General features: G+C 42.0%; 1 protein-coding gene across 2 annotated transcripts in view; it reads left to right on the top strand.

Annotated features, from left to right (window-relative positions):
• The window catches only part of FANCA (FA complementation group A), a 2,214,801-nt gene that overhangs the window by 708,828 nt on the left and 1,486,111 nt on the right, over positions 1-19,862 (top strand). For both annotated transcript variants that reach the window (XM_044081851.1, XM_044081852.1), the window contains exon 16: positions 745-855. In XM_044081851.1, coding sequence (XP_043937786.1) covers positions 745-855 — 111 coding nt within the window. The remainder of the gene's footprint in view (positions 1-744; positions 856-19,862) is intronic.

Genomic DNA, 19,862 nt, shown 5'->3' with positions numbered 1-19,862 from the left:
ATATATATATATATATATATATATGTATGTATAGAAAGAGCGAACATTATACACGCATCTTTTTTAACACCACCCTGTATCTCAGTTCTGTAAACCTATACCTGTATTTCATTTTTGCAACTTTGTCTCACTGTATTTCACCAAAAGGCTGAACGACTAAAAAAAAAACCTGTCTCTTGGGGGAGGGGGACTTATCTCATTGGGGGGGGGGCTGCCTGCCTGTAAGTGCTTCAGAGATGTGGACTTCAAAAAATCTTTAATGCAAGGAGCAATTATGTATTCCATTTGCTTGCTTAATACTAATTCAAATCTTATATTCATTGAAATGCCTATTTTCAAATTAGCTGTAATCTAAATTTGCTGTGTCAGTAATGACCTACACCTACCTGAAAATTCAATGTGATCTGTGTGCCTAAATAAAAATTCAGTACTGAGCTATAGTTACAACTATGTTATTGCCAAAGCTTATGTAAATTTCTGTGGAAATAATTCTTTGGCTTGGGTCATGACTGAAAGGGGTGCCTGGACCTGTTCACCTACCTGGATAACAAATGTTAAATAAATAAACAGGTAAGAACTACTGTTTATTTCACCAGGTATGCTTTTGGAGAATTTTAAGTAATTCTAACCCTGAACCAGGCAACAAAATGGATTTATACATTTTCATGTTTTATTCTTCTGCATGTATACTTCATTTATACACATTCATGTAATTGTTAATAATCCTTTTTTTTTCTTTCAAAGGTCTCTTTTGGTATTGCCACTGGTTATCATGGTAGTAGCAAGAAATCTTTGATCTTCCTTTTGAAATTTCTGACAGAACTCGTTCCATTTGAGCCGCCACAGTATCTGAAGGTAGGAGACTGTATTTTTATTAGTACAGAAGAATTATTTTGTCTTATCTAGATATTGTTTGGATTGTTTCATAGAGGTAATGTTCTACAGCAGGCAGCTTTTGTAGACATGATCATTGTATCCGTAGTCTGCTTTGCTGGGAGGGTCACTTTGCATCCCAGAGGCTATCTTCTAGAAGTACTGGATTTATAAGTCAGTATGTACTTTTAATCAGCTATTATTGATTATCTTTTTAGGTTTCTAGGTTAGTACTAGGCTAACTGCCCTTGTGAGCCATTGTAAGCCTAGCCAGTTATCCCCTGTGAGACTCAAACCCTGCACCTATTGCTTGCAAGGCAAACACCTTAACCATTAGGCCACCCTCCCAACTCCAAATAAACAGCCTCAGCAAGATTCGAACCCAGGACCCTGCACAAAGTGATTTATCACTAAGCCATGCCAGATATTATGCATTATGGGTAGGGGACAAACTACATTTTGAAGTCTGAGTTATGAGTTGATGAGGAAAGAGAGAAGTATTGTTATACATTAAAGCAGGCATATGCTTAGAAATAATGGTAGGTGGAGGTGTAATGAGTTTCTTGTGTTGGGTAGGAAAGAAAAGATCTGATGTCAATTTTCATTCTGTCTTCAACTGTTGGGTTCGGATCCATTCCTCGCATCTGACTCGGCTGTTACTAAAGCTCCTGGTAACCAAAATGCTCTCGAGCTTGTCCCCTACCCATAATGCACCAACCCTAAGCTTCTTTAAAGCGTTTGCCGCTTTCTGCGAAAGATGTGGTTGACCTAGCACTTGAGCTTCTTAAGATAAGTGATTATTATCTTATAAATCCCTATATTTTCTATTATTTTTCTAATATGTTTTGTCCCTACCTTCATTTGACATCATATATATTCCATTGTCATAGTTAGTAACTTTAGTTTCCTTTCTTTTTGACTATCCTATAGTGTGTACTGCTTAAATTACTATTGTTAGTCATTTCTTTTCCTTTCTACACTTGGTGTGGCCTTTTTATTACCATTGTTAATAGTCTTGTCTTCCTACCTTCTGTCTTTACAAAAAAAAAAAAATGTTCTTATATTTTCTTTGTTACAGTTGACAAGCTTATGGGGGGGGGGCCCACTGGATTTAAAAGCCTGTTCAGTGCGTGGTCAAACTTTGTGTCTGATGCCCACACTGTGTGTGTTTACTGTCTGGGGCCAATGTATTTACAAGAAGATTGTTCCATTTACCATGGTTTTAACCCTAGGGTTGTAGCTGAAAGAAAAAGCAAACTTAGATTGAAAGGATTATTGTGTTCTGCTTTTGGAGAGGCAGTATCTGGGGCTCATTCCCCCAAAAGTAAAGAATTGAAGCCTTCATCTCTGAAACCATCCACCTCATCTACCCTGGCTTTGAAGCCGTCTAGGAAAAGGTCCACTCTAGATCTGATTAGATCCAAAAGTTCCTCGCCGTCGGATCCTAGAAAGAAAAAAGTGATGGCTCAGACAAAGAAGTCATCAGATCCAACTGCCTGCAGTCCTCTAGCTCTTCCCTAGACAAGATATTCGCCATCCATTGATCCAGTACCTTCAGCATGCCCTCACTCTTTTTGGAATGTTGCCATTCCAGGTCGTCATCTCTTGTTTTGAGAGTTTCTTCCAGAAGGTTAATGGAGAAACATGTGGAAAGGAGGTTGTGAAAGATCCTCTTAGCACAGATTCAGATGGGTGTCTTATCAGCCCCTGCCCCTTCAGGACAGGAGATCTGTCCTTCAGCTACTCCCCCACTTCAATTTCCTCCTTTGCTTCCTACAGTTGCTCCAGCGTCACTGGATCTGAGCATTCCAGATCTGTCTGGCTCAGATGCGAAGATACTCTTATCTTTGGAACCAAAGCTTACTCTGAGTGCTCTCGTTCAGTTGGATCCAGAGGACTGTCAGAGCCAAAGATTCCCTGTCTGATCCGAGGCTTTGGAGTCAACTCTGTAGTTGTCAGAACCATCTCTATGCTTGGAGCCTCAGCACTGGATAGCTCGCCTCCGGCTTCGTCCTCGGGGCGATTACTTTCAGCAGCCCAGAAGCTTATCTTCTTGGTGCTGGGGTCTTTTCTCTGTCTCTGGGGCGATTAGCCTTCGAGGTTGTGAAGATGATATTTTCTGTTCCAGCAGAACGGACAGCTCCAACCCCCTTGGGTCTTCAACCTTCTACCTTGATGTTTCTTTGCTTAGAGTCTCATCATTCCTTACCAAAGGGACAGCCAGTCTGAGACCCCCAGGCTTCCAAGCAGGGCATTACAATTTCTTCCAATACCTCCCCGAAGCATCCCACTGAGGAGGTCCCTAGGAAGAAGTGCAAGAGGAAGCATTTGGACTCATCTCAAAAGTTGGTCACTGAGCATACTGACTTTGATGAAGGTGACGGGTCCCCACGATCACCTCCTGAAGACATCTACTTTGGGGACATCTTTGAGATCCTAAAACAGGGAAGGTGGTTGCACACCCAGGAGCCCTTCATCCAAGGAGTCTACATTCCTGGAGGCTTGGCTTTCGGTACTGGCCTATCTACCTCCTGGGTTACTTTACCTGCCAACAAGCTTATTGATTTGGTCTCTCGGTGGATGTGGAAGGAACTTGACACAGTTGAACAAATACCCAGAAGACTGGACAAGATTCTGGCACCACCTTTAGGGAAGGAGTTTTGGGATAAAGGGTTGCCCGTTAATGCCATGGTCATGGTGGCTGCCACCAAAAAGAAACTTGCAGAACAGAATTCCAATGTTCATCCCCCTAGCAGGGAGTCCAAGACAATGGACAGGTTTAGGAAGAGTGTCTATGCTTCAACAACCTTCGCCTTAAGGTCACTTAATTATTTGGCACATTTTACAGTATTGGAGAGGGATTTGATTAAGGAACAGTCAAATACCCTCTCTGGATCAATTTCAGCAGAATGGCTTCTCAGTTGGTCACCCTGCAATCTTTTTCAAATTCTTCCATGAGGCTTATTTTGCATGCAGCCGAAGGCGCCTCACGGGCAGCGGATTCAGGCATTTCCATTAAGAGAAATGCCTGGATGCGCTTATGTGATTTTGCACAGCCCTTCAAGTCTTCATTCGTCAGTGCTCCTTTTGATGGCACGTCTTTGGCCCCAAAGTGAAGGACACATTATCCAGATGTGAGAAGGATGGAAAGACCCTGTCTGCAGTGGGCATAAATTTTTTCAGCCCTTCAAAGATCCTTTTCTAGGAATCAATGAGGTGATTGGAAAATGTGATTCAGGAAGTCCTAGGGTCCTTTCCAGGACACACGTGAAGAAAGTTCCCTTAGGGGCATTGGGGGTAATTCTTAATGGCCAATTACCTTGGAACCCCCCCCCCCCAAGTGACAGAGGAGGCCTGGAAAAAACAGGGTTCTAAAGAGACTTATTCTGATGGGCCCTACCAGCGCTCCTGAAAGGAGGCCTGATTGTCCACTTCTGGAGGCAGTCTGAGTCAAGTTATCTCTGCACCAGAGAGCCTGGCTAGACATAACAAAAGATATGCGGGTGCAGAAGATTATATCCAGAGGCTGTGTAATACCCTTTTCCCTCACACCTCCAATCTCAAGAAAAATCCCCGATGTTCCACTCAGAGGGAAGAAGCAGCAATTCAAGTACAAAAGCTGCTAGAAAAGAGTCGTCCAAGAAGTCCCACCAGACCAGATAGAATCTGGAACTTAGTCAAGGTTCTTTTTAGTGCCAAAGAAAACAGGAGACTGGAGACCAGTCTTGGATCTCAGCAACTTGAAGAAGTCAGATCAACAAACTAAGTTTTGCAGGATTCAGTCCATTCTCCCCTTTCTGGGCAAGGATGACTGGATGTGCTCGATAGACCTTTAGGATGCGTACTATCACATAAAGATGAACAGACGATCCAGAAGGTATCTACGCTTCTGGCTGGGAGCCAGTCACTACCAGTTCAGAGCTCTGCCCTTTGGTGTCACCACAGCCCCAGGGTGTTCACCAAATGCATGGCAGTACTAGCGGCTCACTTGAGACTGCAAGGATTATGGGTATTTTCATATCTAGATGACTGTCTCATTAGCACACTGACCAGGCATCAATTGATAAGGGGCAAGAGATCAAGTTCTTCAGACTTGTACTCATCTTGGAATAACCATAAATTATGACCAGTCTCTACTACAGCCAACTCAGTTTGGAATTTATAGAAGCAATTTTCAACACAAATTCAATGATAGTTTGTACTGTTGGGGGGGTAGTGAAGCTATTAGATCACAAGTCAGAAACAAAATCTCCCGTACCAAAATTTCAGCCTGCTTGGCCTTTCGGGTTCTAGGATCAATGTCAGCAACAATAGCCTTGGTGTCTTTAGCCAGATTTTATGAGGCTTCTCCAGTGGATGCTAATAACACAATGGTCGATACTCTGCAAATCCATGTCAACTCAGATACGAATCATCAGACATGTAAGAGAGATCTAAGATGGTGAATTCAATTACACCACGTTCTTAAGCCCATCTGTTCATTCCCCCTCAGCCCATAGCCATAGTGACTATGGATGCTTCCCAGTTGGGGTGTGTGGGGGGGTGTACTTTATGGGGGAAATGGTCCAAGGCAGTTAGTCCCCCAAAGAGGCCAACTTTTGCATGTAAATGTCCTAGAGATGAGAGCAGTGCTGTTAGCATTTCAGACCTTCCCAGACTGCTTTCCCTCCAGAGATGATTGCAGTTTATATGGACAATATGTCAGTAGTTTGGTACATCAACAAACAAGGAGGGACTAGATCATACCCCTTGTGTCGAGAAGCACTTGGAGTGTGGCAATGGGAGAGCTCATCCAACATTTTCTTATAGCAGCACATATTCCGGGGAAGTCCAGTGTGATATCTGACAAACTGAGCAGGTACATTCTTCTACCTCACGAGTGGTCTCTCAACATGAAAGTGATGGTAATGATTTTTCGTCGATGGGGCCAGCCTTGCTGTGATCTTTTCGCTCCCCCCCCAAACAGCAAATGCAGTAGCTATTTTGCCCTAATCCCCCCACAGGGGGAATCACAGAGTGATGCTTTACTTCATGATTGCCCCCCCACTCCCCCAGTCTTCTTTATGCCTACCCACCAGTCCCAAAATTTCTGCAGAAACTGCCAGGTTGAAGAGCAAAGTCATCCTCATTCCACCGTACTGGCCTTGACAAATTTGTTTTCCCTTCCTTTGGCCTCATTTACTTTGCCAACCTTGGATTCTGGATCCGATTCCAGACCTCCTGTCTCACCCGACAGGCATGATCCATTGAGTCATTTCAAATCACAGGCTGACAGCCTGGTTTCTCCAGTTCCATTAGTAGCCAGACAACTGATGCTCTCTTCCCCTGTCTGACTTGTACTTTATCTTCCCATAAACCTTCAACACGAAAACTCTGTACAAGTAAATGGAAAAGGTTTGTTTACTGGGCACAAGAACGTTGTGTTGGCCCATTTTCAGCTCCAGTACACAACATACTTGAGTTTTTAGCTTTACTTTTTAAAGAAAGGAGCTAGTTCCTCAACTATTAAAGTTCAGTTAACAGCAATATCAAATTTCCACATTCGGTGTGAAGGTTCTTCAGTAGCTTCTCTCAAATTGTGCAGAACTTTCACGCAATGCACTCTGCTTTTGAGACCCCTGTTTAAAGACCTTACTCCCCCCTGTGATCTTAATCTGGTCCTGCAAGCGTTAATACATTTCCTCTTTGAACGAACAGCTAAATGTGAGCTGAAGTGTCTTAATAGCTACTAGAACTGTTTTTCAATTACCTCTGCTAGACAAATCTCAGAGCTTCAAGCCTTGTCTTCAAAACCTCCATACTTGATCTTTCACAAGGCTAGTGTGACACTATGGGCAAATGCCTCCTTCCTTCCCAAGGTGGTGTCAGACTCTAATATCAATCAGTCCATTAATTTGCCAGTATGCTTTCCTAATTTTGCAAGCAAAGGCGAATACATGTTACATTTGTTGGCTGTTCGCAGACAATTACCGTTTCTACATGCATAGAACAAAAGAGATCAGAAAGACAATCCAATTGTTTCCTTTGCAGAATTAAAATTTGGTAAACTAGCTTCAAAAGTAACTTTAGCCAGATGGCTAACTGATTGTATTTCATTTATATATAACAAACTGTGTATATTACCTTACCAAAACTGGTACAAGCTCATTCAACTAGATTCATGGCAACATCTTTAGTTTTTTTATCCAGGGCGTCCATGGATGATGTATCTGCTGCAGCAACTTGGGCTACTCCCTATACCTTCATTACTCACTACAAATTGGATCTGTTCTCCAAGGGTGGCGCATCATTTGGTTCAACTCTGCTTAGCAATATTCTTCCTTAGAGTCCACCCAGTATTGTGGGTAGTTGGAGACTCTGTCCCAATAGTTAAGGATAGAATGAAAATGGACAACATCAGATAAAGAAGTTATGTACTCACCATAATGTTCCATCTTTGTTGTCCATTTTCATTCTTCCTCAACTTCCCACCCACCAGCCCCCATCCCTTCTGTTCACAAACTTCTGGATGAATGAGTCCTGGAAGGAATGTCGCTGTCCTTTATACTGAGCTCCAGATGTAGTTTCTTCCTTTATGGAACACATGCAATTTTAAGTTGCATTTTAATTATTCCCTTCCTGGTAAATTCATTAAACAAGATCAGAGGTAGTTTAGGGCTGGTGCATTATGGGTAGGGGACAAACTTGAGAGCTTCTTGGTTACCACAAGTTTTAGTAATGGCCAAGTCTGATCCGAGTATCGGATCCGAACCCAACATTTGAGAAAAAATGAAAATGGACAATACAGATGGAACTTTAATGGTGAGTACACAACTTCCTTTTAATAAACAGACTGTAATGATATTTCCTGGAAGTGTGTTGGAGTCTGCAGAGACTCAATATGCAGCCGTTTTGAAAATAAGTGAATTTCTAAGAAATTCTCCAGTTATACTCTAATGCAATACCTAATAATATTTTTGGTCTTCTTAAATCAGGAGTTTAGCTATTCAGACTTTCCTACTTTAAATATGTCTATTGACATGTCATCCACGGCCGTCTGGTAATAACATAGGACTTTCATTGTTTGGCTTATCTTTATAGTCTCTGAATCCTAGTTTATCATATGCTACCTTTCTATATTTGAGTGAATTGACTTTAATCTGGAATTGTTTTAGGCAGGCAAATGTCAGATGCTACCTGCTACTGTTTTTCCAGCACTGTAATATATTAGCGATTCTTTCATTATCTTTTTATTCAAACTGTAACCCAGTATGATCCAGTAATGGCAAGTTCCTCCTCCATGTATGTATGCCAGTTCCAAAGTGCTACAATCAATGAGGTATGCAACCATTTATAGCACGTGTGCACACTAATCTGAGTCCCTGAAAAGTAGTTTTTTTGCAGGGATCAGGCTCCTTGCAACAACAAGTGGGGCTTTATCCTCCACCCCCAGACTTAAGTATAACAATATTAAAATTGTATTATCTTGGATAAAAGATTAAAGTATATTCCTTTATCTTGTGCAAGTGCCACCTTGGTCATGTTACATTTAAGTTGAGGAAATGTGCATGATGAGAGTAAAGATTGAACCTCCCCAGCAAAAACTCTTTAAAGAGAAGGTCATTGTATTTCTCTATTCCTTGCATCTTTGTCTAAATATTAAAGTTAAAGACTTTATTCTGGGTATTAGTCTTTTTTTTTCACTACAGTATTCAGTTCAGCTAGATTGACAGGATGCATTTGATGTGGTGGGATTCAGCAAGGTCTAGTAGATCTGCACGAATGGTATTGTTTTAGTCTCTGAAAATTATACTGAAAACTCTAGTGGTACCTGATAGACGTACCTCAAGATTGGATTAGCAAGCCCTCCTTCTGAGCTCAGCTCTTCCTTTACTCTCCCTGATGTCATTTCTACTTGAGCTATATTTGGAGTGTTACAATTACTTAAAGTCTCTAAGAAGCCTTCAAGCAAACAACTATTTTCTGTCAGATGGAAGAGGTTCTCCATGAGGACATAGTAGTGTCTGATGATACTGTCTCATTTGCTAAGCGTTCAGCTAATTCTAATCTGTCACAGAGAACTGTTTGATCTGGGCCCCCTTTTTTCATAGTTATGTTGCATATATCACTTCACTTACTTCTGCCCATCTTGGCATTGGGGTATATGAGAGCTGTGGAAAAGCACCGACTCCTGTCAGTTCCTGGAGGAGGTTCTGCATCTTCACCTTCATTAAGGTGTTTTTAAAAAAAATGCACAGAGTTAAAAGCCACACACCCACAATCAAGTACACGAGTTAAAACAACTAGTAATAAAATGCAGTATGTCGAATTTGGACAAAAGTTGGAATGAATTATTTAAGATCTTCCCGTCCTGTAAAATGTTTGATCAGAAAGATAGGGGTGTAGTGTTTTTTGAAAACTGTCCTAAGATGCACATTCCCAAATCAGTTGAGACAGTAAGTTGCTCAGGTAAACAGTCTGAAAAACAAAATAGCAGACTCTGGAAATGTCTATGATCATGTATTGAATCATCAACAGCCCCTGGAAGGTAAAATGCAACACTTGTGAGAGACAAAATGGTACAACCCGCTCCTTCATATTGGTGGGACCCAAGTCATTAAAGAACAGTTGTCTTACAAGTAATTATATAGTGAATTGGAATCCATTGCATCCTGTGCAGAAAATGTGAAATATGCCGGTAATGAAATGTAGCAGTTAATAGCCTAGCAGTAGCAGAGTTCTGCACCAGTTGTAAGCAGTTAGGCTCAGTATTATGTGGTTTTAGATACAGGTCATTACAGTAGTCTAGTCTAGAGGAGACCAAAGGCATGACCAACCACCAAGAGGTCAGCCTGAGACAGTAAGTGCTTAATTCATGACTTATTTAGTGTATGGAAATGTAAATCTGTAGAAGGAGACACATGGCACCAAAATGTCAGCTTACAGTAAAGAATTTATACATAGGTCATGTACCTCATCAACAAATTCATGCTTGTTGCCATCATACAAGATGAAGTTGGGAAAGGAGGGGGTGGCAGAATGAGAATCTGTCAAGGTAGTATGAATTGGCATGGTCTCTATTTTAGAGGTATTGATTTTCCACAGATTATGGGTCAACCAAGATGGTATGGCCTCTGGGTTTTCAGCTGGTAATGCACATTTGCCATGTCATCCTGTGGGATCTGTAGCTCTTCAGCTAATTCAGCTAATTCTTTGATCTGTCACCCCCTTCTGTTTGATCCCCTTTTTCATATATATAGTTCACTTATATCACTTCACTACTTCATCTTGGCTTTTGGGTGGATGGTATATGAGAAGCACCGAACTCCTGTCAGTTCCTGGAGGAGGTTCTGCATTTCACTTTCATTAAAAGGTTTTTAAAAAAAAATGCACAGAGTTAAAAGCCACACACCCACAATCAAGTACACGAGTTAAAACAACTAGTAATAAAATGCAGAAGGTTAAATCTTTGGATCCTCTCTATAACAGTTGCATGCTAGACCCTTCTCCCTTAAGAAATGGAAGCAAATAAATTGTGAACAAAGGAGTTAAGACAGAGCCCTGATGGTACTGCAGATAGGAAGGAGGAGGATCTCATTCTCCACACAAGCTTTGTGCTAAGATAGTGGAAGACTATGAAAATCTCTGCACAAGGAAGGACCCTTCACTGACCCTGGTAATTGGTAATAAGTCTGTCCAGCCTTTTATGTAAAACAACAGAAAGATTTATCATACATTTAATAAATAAGGACATTAGGAACCACTAAACACTCGACCCATTGCAGTTTGGTTTCGTCAAAGGCAGGTCATGCTTACTGAACCTGGTGGACCTCTTTGAAAAAGTCACCATAACAGTTGACAAAGGTAAGATGGTACACACCTCCTATCTAGATCAGGCTAAAGCTTTTTTTTTTTTTAAACAAGAAACATTTTTATTAAATTATCATTTATGACATAGGTAATCGTACATTTATATAAATGAAAACAAACCATTTTGAGAGATTTTCAGTTGCAAGCATTAATCACATATAATCTTTTATACAGTCATTATCAGTCGAACATTACATAGCTCATTCAGTTCCTATCCACCCTTGAACCTCATTCCTCCTCCAAAACATTCTGCATGCATTGTTTAAACTCCTCCCATTTTTTCTTTACAATTTCATCCTATCCTTTTCTAAAGATCCCACTTCCACTTATTTTATCTCTGCTACAATATTTACTACTTCTAATACAGCTGGTTTAGACGTTGATTTCCGCTTGCTAGTAATTGCTTTTTTTTTTGGCATCCACCAGAATTAAGAGGGGGCCTGCGTAACCAGGGACCCAGAGATTCTTTTTCTGGACAGCCCTACCAACACTCCTGAAGAGCAAGCCCGATTGCTTTCCTTTGGAAGCAGTCAGGGGACATTTCTCTCTGCACCACTCTGCCTGGCAGTCTGTAACGTCTGACCGTTGAGTGCTGAAGATTATTACCAGAGGCTACACTATTCCCCTCAATGTTTACCCAAAACCTCCTACACAACTTCCCGACGTTCCACCCAGTCAAAGGGAAGAAGCAGCTATGCAAATAAAAAAGCCGTGTCAAAAAGAGTCATCCAAACAGTTCCACCAGACCAATGCGGATCAGGATTCTACTCAAGTTTCTTTTTGGTGCCAGAAAAGACAGGGGACTGGAGACCAATTTTGGATCTCAGCATCTTAAACATATCTTTCAACCAAACGAAATTCCGGATGGTCATGGTTCAGTCCATTCTCCCATTCCTGGGAAACGGCGATTGGATGTGCTCCATGGATCTCCAGGATGCATGTTATCACATCAGAATGGACAAATGCTCCCAGAGACTACTTCACTTTTGGCTAGCAGCCAGTCACTACCAATTTTGTGCTCTGCCGTTCAGACTCTCTACAGCCCCCAGAGTGCTCACCAAGTGCATGGCAGTAGTCACAGCTCACTTGAGCCTACAAGGATTCCGGTGTTTCCATATTTGGACGATTGGTTTCTAATCGCCCCCACAAAGCATCAATTGATAACAGCCTTGAGTTACACTCTTGCTCTACTGAGACTATTGGGAATAACGATAAATTGGGAGAAATTCAATCTTACTCTGACCCAGTCCATAGTATTCATAGGAACAGTTTTTGACACCCGCTCCTGTTTAGTATTTCTCCCACATCACAGATTACAAAGACTGAGACTTCAGCTCCGGGTGATACACTGCTACAACAAAGTCTCACCATGGAAAGTCCTTCAACTCCTAGGAACCATGGCAGCTGCTATACCAATAGTGCCTCTCGCAAAACTTCATATGAGCATACTTCAATGGCTTCTGTTATCTCAGTGGTTCTCAAATCGTCACCCCCACAGTTTTCAGGTACTAATAACCAATTGTTGCAAACAGAACCTGTTTTGGTGGATGAGGCCAGAGACAGAACTTTGGAGCTGCCCTTTCCACCCCTCTCCACCCAAGGCCACTGTTACCACGGATGCTTCCCTGATAGCATGATGAAAACATACTGGACCTGATCATCACCAACATGGGGGCTCTATGCTCCAGACCAGAAGTGTATCCCTCACTGGTAAGATCAGACCATAAACTAATCACTGGATATTCACATCCCGACCCCACGCCCTGCCCAGAAAACCACAGTGAAAAACTTCTCTAAAGCAAATTTCACACTGCTCAAAACCGAGGTGGAATCCTTCAAAGCCCCCGGGCCTGTGGAAAATACGGCCCAGACCACAGAATCCTTTATAAACGCATTCTATGAACACCTTCAGGAATGCATGGATCATACGATCCCAAATAAAACCAAGACCCAATCCTCCAAAGGCAGACGTCCTGTCTGGTGGACCCCAGCCATAAACAAACTATACAATAGAAGGAGTTAGCTACTAAATGATAGAGCAAAATCCCAAAAAGGGAAGGCATCACTGATCAGTATTAGCAAAAAACTACGGGCACTCATAAAATTGTCTAAGGCCAGCTTCGAGAGAAAAATTGCACAGGACACTAAAGATAATCACAAGGCTTTCTTTAGTTATGTTAGGAACCTGGGTGGTAATTCCCAGATATGCTCAGAATTAGTCTAAAATGACAAAAAATACACCGAACCCACAGACATTGCCAACATCCTAGCTGACAGGTTCAGCGCAAACTTCTCCCTCCCCACCAAAAGGGCAAATATCTATCCCAGCAGAGTGCTGCCCCCCTGACATCTCAGATGCTCAGGTAAGAGCCGCCCTCTCCAAAGCAAAAAACACAGCATCAATGGACCAGACGGTGTCCCGGGCTGCGTCCTACATGAACTCCAAGAAGAGCTAAACCCAAACATAAAACTACTGTTCAGTCTCAGCCTTACTACAGGATATGTGCCCAAAGAGTGGCATACAGCAACAGTGGTCCCTCTCCATAAAGGTGTTGCCTCAATGGATCCTGGAAACTATCGCCCCATAAGCCTGACTAGCTTGGTCTGCAAAGCTATGGAAAGGATCATCATGGACCTCATAAATAAAGATATTAGGGACCTACAGACACTGGATCCTACCCAGTTTGGCTTTGTTAAGGGCAGATCCTGCCTCTTAAACCTGGTTGATTTCTTTGAAACACTCACCAAGGCTATTGACGAGGGGAAGGTGGTCCACACAGCCTACCTGGACCTCGCAAAAGCCTTCGATACAATACCCCACTCAGGCATTATAGATAAGCTCACCAGCTTAAATATAAACCCCTATGTTACTAGATGGATTGCAAACTGGCTCAAGGACAGAACCCACATGGTTAGAATTGCTGGAGCCATGTCAGACTCCAAACCAGTTACAAGTGGTGTCCCACAAGGCTCAGTCCTGGGACCTCTCTTGTTCGGTATATATTTCTCAGAGGTACAGGCCAACATGGCAGGACTGTGGCTGACCAAGTTCACAGATGACTGCAAACGGTGTGCCATAATCGACTCTCCAGCCGACACAAGCATCCTCCAAAAGAGCCTCATAGAAACAGACAACTGGTGCCAGAGCCATGGCCTCAAGCTAAATGCCAAAAAGTGTATAGTCATCCCCTTTGGCAAAAACAAAGTGCCCACAAATTAACACATAGGTGGTAATCCATTAAGTACAGAAGAAGTAATTAGGGACCTGGGGACCCAAGTTGATAGCAATCTCTCATTTGACAACCACGTGGCCAAAGTGGTTAGAAAAACATTTTATATAGCCCACCTAATCATGAAGGGATTCACATTTAGATCAGGGGAGGTCATCGTGCCTCTTTACTCATCCCTCATCAGGCCCATAATTGAGTACAATGCCCCTTTTGGGATGTACCTTACCAGACACCTGCAGCAACTGGAAAGACCCCAAAAGTACCTCACCAAGAGGATCAAAGGGCTCAAACAGATGCCATATGCTGCCTGGTTAAAGAAACTCCAGCTCTACTCAGTGGCATACCGCCTGTTCAGAGGCGATCTGTGCCTGACGTATAAAGCCATGTCCAACCCGGAATTAATGGACATGCTGCACCTCAGAAAATCCAAATCCCATTAAGCTACGTGCTCGAGAGACTTGAACCTCAGCACTGAAATAAATAGGACATGTTGGAGGGACAGATTCATAACCCAGAGGCTCCCTTCACTATGGAATAAAATCCCAGTCCAGGTTAGGCAGAGTCCCTCATTGATTATCTTCAAGAGGAGTCTTGATGAGTGGATGGGAGATCGTAGGTTTACCCCGGGTATCACTTCTGTGTCACTGTTAAACAGAGGCACAGTATACTAACCTCGAAAAAGGGCATAGCAAAATTAATTTAAAATGGGTGGCGAAAGCCAAACATACTCTGGCTAGGCTTATAAATGCCCTAGGGCAGATAGCCTAGTATGAACCTATGAGCCTATGATAGTGTGAGGGGGGCATTTTCAGGGTATGACAGTCTAAGGCACATGGTCCACAACAGAGGCCAACTTGCATTATCAGTGTTGTAGAACTGGGAGCAGTGTTTTTAGCTTTGCAAGCATTCCAATCTGTTCTTCCTTCTGGGACGATCGCAGTTCAGTCAGACATGTTGGTAGTCTGGTATATCAACAAACAAGGAGGAACCAAATCTTAACCCTTATGTCAAAAGGCCATTTGAATTTGGCAGTGGGCAATCGCTTCCAACCACTTTCTGATAGCAATGCATATCCCGGGGGTTTCCAACATGATTGTGGACAAGCTGAGCAGATGTATTCTTGTGCCTCACGAGTGGCCCCTCAACCCCAGCATAGTGGCAAAGAATTTCAGCTGCTGGGGTCAGCCTTGCTGCGACCTATTCACCTCTCCCTCAAACCACAAATACAGCAGCTATTTCACCCTAATTCCCCCGCAGGGGGAGTCTCCGATGTACGCTGTGATCCACGATTGGCCCACGGGACTTCTGTATGCCTATCCCCTCATTCCTCTGATTCTCCAATTTTTGAAGAAAGCACTTTTTTTGAAAAGCAAAGTGATCCTCATTCCTCTTATTAGCCTTGACAAATATGGTTCCACTTCCTCCGGCCTCACCTTTTATTGGTTGAAAAGCAAAGTGATCCTCATTCCCCGTATTGTCCTCGACAAATATGGTTCCACTTCCTCCGGCCTCACCTTTTATGCCGACCATGGATTCTGGATCCATCTCTAGATCTGATCTCTCACCCCCAGGGGTTGAGTCATCCGAACCTCACCAGTCTCAAGATATGACAGCTTGGTTTCTCCACTTCCATTAATAGCCAGGCAGGATAATCTTTCTTCTCCAGTAAGTGATATTGTTCTGGCCTCACACAAACCATCCACTAGAAAACTCTATCTAGAAAATGGAAGAGATTCTCTATTTGGTCTAAGAAAAGAAATCTAGATCCCTTTTTGGTTCCAGTCACTGTAGTCCTTCACTATTTATCAACATTTTTCGAAAATGGAGCTTCAGACTCCACCATATGAGTTCATCTAGCTGCTATTTCAAACTTTCATAACAGTTTTGGAAACTCTCCCCTGATTACTCACCGTTAATGCAAAACCTTTCTGAAGGAAGTCTCACATCAGACCTCCTATAAAACAACCCATTGAACCATGGAACCTCAGTTTAGTTCTTCAGTCTTTGACTCAACTCCCCCTTCGAGCCTGCAGCGACATGTGACATCAAATTCTTATCTTGGAAGTCCCTTTTTGTAGTTGCCATCACGTCAGCTAGACATATTTTAGAGCCCCATGCTCTATGCATTAATCAGCCCTATCTCATCTTTCATAAGGACAGAGTATTACTCCGGACAAACCCTACCTATCTCCCCAAAGTCATTTCGGCTTTCTCCATTAATCAAACTATTGACCTCCCAGTATTCTTCCTGAATTTTACTAACAAAGGTGGGTACTGTCTGCATTTCTTGGATGTACATAGACAATTGAGATTTTGTCTGGACAGGCCTAAGACAATGCGTAAATCAGACCAACTATTCATTTTCTTTACTGGCCCTAAAATGGGAAATTCTGTTTCTAAAGTGACCTTATCTAAATGGCTTAGAGAGTGCATACTTTACATTTATCATAATGAGAAAAAGCCTATAGCACAGAAAATCAAAGCCCACTTTACCAGGTCGACATCAGCTTCTGTAGCCTTCCATTCTAGAGCCTCCATGGATGACATCTATACAGCAGCAACTTGGGCTTCTCCTCATACATTTATTACTCATTACAAACTGGATCTGGTCTCCAGGGGTAGAGCGTCCTTCGGCTCTATGGTACTCAGGAATATTCTTCCATGAGGGCCACCCAGGGAACAAAGGTAGCTGGGGACTCTGTCCCATCAGTGATGAATGGGATGAAGAGTAACAACATCAGATAAAGAAGTTATGTCTTACCATAATGTTCCGTCTGTGTTGTTGATCTTCATCCATTCATCACGTCCCACCCTCGGTCCCCTTCCAAAGGCTCCTGGGGGATACTTTGGGTCCAAGTGCTCTCTTAGGGCACTTACGCAGAAACTGCCTCTGTTTTACTGATAAAGGGCAAACTCGATCTGAGGTAACAGGGAGAAGGGTATCATGGGTAAAAGCTTAGCTCAAGAGTTTTTGGCTGGCATGAGCTTGATATATAGCCGGCACGGTTCCAAGAACGGAACCGATTCCCATCCGTGATGAATGGATGAAGATCAACAACACAGATGGAACGTTATGGTAAGACATAACTTATTTTTTATAAACCTATTCTTTGTCCCCATATGCCCCCTTTAGATATGGATGACAATAATTTTGGGAACAACAATGCATGTGGTAGTACTCATGTTAGTAGTATGGAAATTTTTCTTTCATCACCACCTATAATAGACACAGCAGAGAAATTGTTGATGCTGTGAAGAAAAATTGGTCATTAATGTATCTTGATAAAGGAATTGATGACTTGTTTAGGTATGGCTCTAAGCATAGTTTTTAAACGAGATTTGTCTTTTAAGAATTTGTTAGAGATGAATTATAATTGTCATAAACGATCCAGTAGTAAACCACTGGGTAATTTCAAATGTGGTAGGTGCAGGCAATGCCCATATATTATGACCACTAATGAAGTTTTAAAGATTGGAAAAATAAAATGCATATTAGGGATCATTTCAATTGCCAAACTAAAAATGTTGTATACATTGCTAAGTGTTTACACTGTCTTGTATTTTATATAGGAAAAACTGTAAGAAGATTTTGTGAAACAATTTATGAGCACCTTTCAGATATAAAGAAGGGTAAACTCACAAATGTTTTGTGTATACATATAAGTGAATTTCAGGGACATAGATTTTATTTTGCAGTGGTTCAGCAAATTGTTAAAGACATACAAGGAGAAATATTATCAGTGCATCTAGATGTTTGTGAATTAAAATGGCAGCTTCACTTGAATGCCTTTGTATATCCAGGGCTTAATGAAAACCTAAATATTGACTGTGTTTTAAAATTAAGGCTCATAGAGGGTTGATGTTTTCCTTTCGGGTGGGCCCTTTTAATAGGAGGTTTTAATTGACATAATTGAGTGCTATTAAGTAATTAGTGAAATGCTTTATCATGTATTTTTTTATGCAACATTCAGTTCTGATGAAGTCCCTCTAAGCTTTGGGATGAAAGTGCTTAACTAGTGGATTTTACTGTGTTTTTACATTTGGTCATTCCATTAAAGGTTAATTTTCCAGTGGCTGTCTTTGGCTCAAGGCAGTTTATTCATTGTTTGATGATTTGTGCTGTTGCCATGTCATGTGGAGTGATTAGTTCTTAAAATACTTTCTGCTATGTTATGAATATAATATTCTGTAAGGTTATTTTCCTTAAGTATCTGCATCCAAAATCCCAGTCTCTCCTTATTTCTTGAGCTTCCCTCGATTCATAAACATCCCTTTACACTTTTAATTATAGCTTTCTGCATATGCTATGTGTAGGAGCCGTAACTGTGTAGCTCTAAGTACTCCTTCAAATCTTGTACTCCCAAACCACCTTGCTGTATTGGATATATTAACTTATTCCACTTGACTCTCCCTCTCTTCCCCTCCCAGATAAAATCCTTTAACTCTTTATGAAATTGCTATCCACAACAACTTCTCTGGTTAATAAAAATATGCTTGACCTGTGTATACAACTAAAGGGACTAAAAACATTTTCACTGCTTGTGTCCTGCTGTCCATATCCATAAAACAGAGCTTCCAATTTCTTGTTTTTTGTATCATCTTTTTAGTCTCTTCCCATACTTCCTTAGCTGCCATAACAGAATCCTTTTTAACCCATACTTTTAAGTACTTCATTGTAGCATGGCCTGATAAATATGAGTATTGCTGAACCAATTTGTGTGTGGGTACTTAGTTTACAGTTATTGCCTTTGTTTTTTCTTCATTAATTTTGTATCCTGAAAAGACTTGAAACTATCTCAGAATGTTCCACAGCACTGTCCTTTTCTGGTTTTATCAGGTACAAAATAATGTCATCTGCAAATAAAGCCAACTTTTCTTGATTACCATACTGATTATATCCTTGCATGTTTGAGTTACTTATTTTCTTTGCCAGTGGTTCTGAATATAATGCAAATAACAAAGGGGAAGAGGACACTCCAGACTGGTTCCTCTGTTCAAACAGATTTTATCAAAGGGACCCCTATCCTCTTTAATTTTAGCCTCCAACCCTCCTAATTGACCTTATTTTGTCAAAGAATGCAAATGCTTACATTACTCTAGTGAAAGAATTGGGCGGCCACGGTGGTGCAGCAGTTAGCGTTGCCGCCTCATAGCAAGAGGTTCTCTGGTTCGAGTCTCGACTGCGATGCCTTCTGTGCGGAGTCTACATGTCCTCCCTGTGGTCGCGTGAGTTTCCTCCAGGTTCCTCCCACATCCCAAAGACATGCAGTAGGTGGATTGGACACTCCAAATTGGCCCTAGGTGTGAGTGTGTGACTTCTGTGGAAGGTTGGGCGCTGGGCTGGCAACTCAACACCGTAAAACTCCACTGCCAATCATGAGTGGACAGATTATCCACTGTGGCAACCCCTAACTGGGAAAAGCCGAAAGAAGAAGACTCTAGTCAAAGAATTACAGCTTACTGTGTCAGAAGCTGTCTCTCCATAGGTAGGTTCATAGGTAGGTACTAGGCTATCGGCCCAAGGGCCTACGTAAACCTAGCCAACAAAGTTCCATGGCTTATGCCACCCAAGAAAGCTATTTTCCTGTGCCACTGTCGAGCAGAGACACAGAAGTGATCCCCGGGGTGTATTTCCTATTTCCCATCCACTCATTAAGATTTTTCTTGAAGAGTGCTAATGAAGAACTTTGCTTGGCATAGATGGGTAGCTTGTTCCAGAGTATGGGAAGTCTCTGGGACAGGAATCTATCCCTCCAGCATGTCCTGTTTGTTGTGGTGACAAGGTTTAGGTCCCTAGAGCGTGTAGCTTGGAGGGATTGGGATTTCTTTAGGTGTAGCATGTCCAACAGCTCTGTGTTTAGGAGGGGTAGGAATATTAAAGAACTCTTGCAGAGTTCGTCTGGTGAGTCT

The sequence above is a fragment of the Protopterus annectens genome, chromosome 8.part1 (genome assembly GCF_019279795.1).
Source record: "Protopterus annectens isolate FY-2018-M chromosome 8.part1, PAN1.0, whole genome shotgun sequence".
NCBI classification, from domain to species: domain Eukaryota; kingdom Metazoa; phylum Chordata; order Ceratodontiformes; family Protopteridae; genus Protopterus; species Protopterus annectens.
Note: the sequence above shows the minus strand (reverse complement) of the source record. Positions and strands in the feature narration are given on the sequence as shown.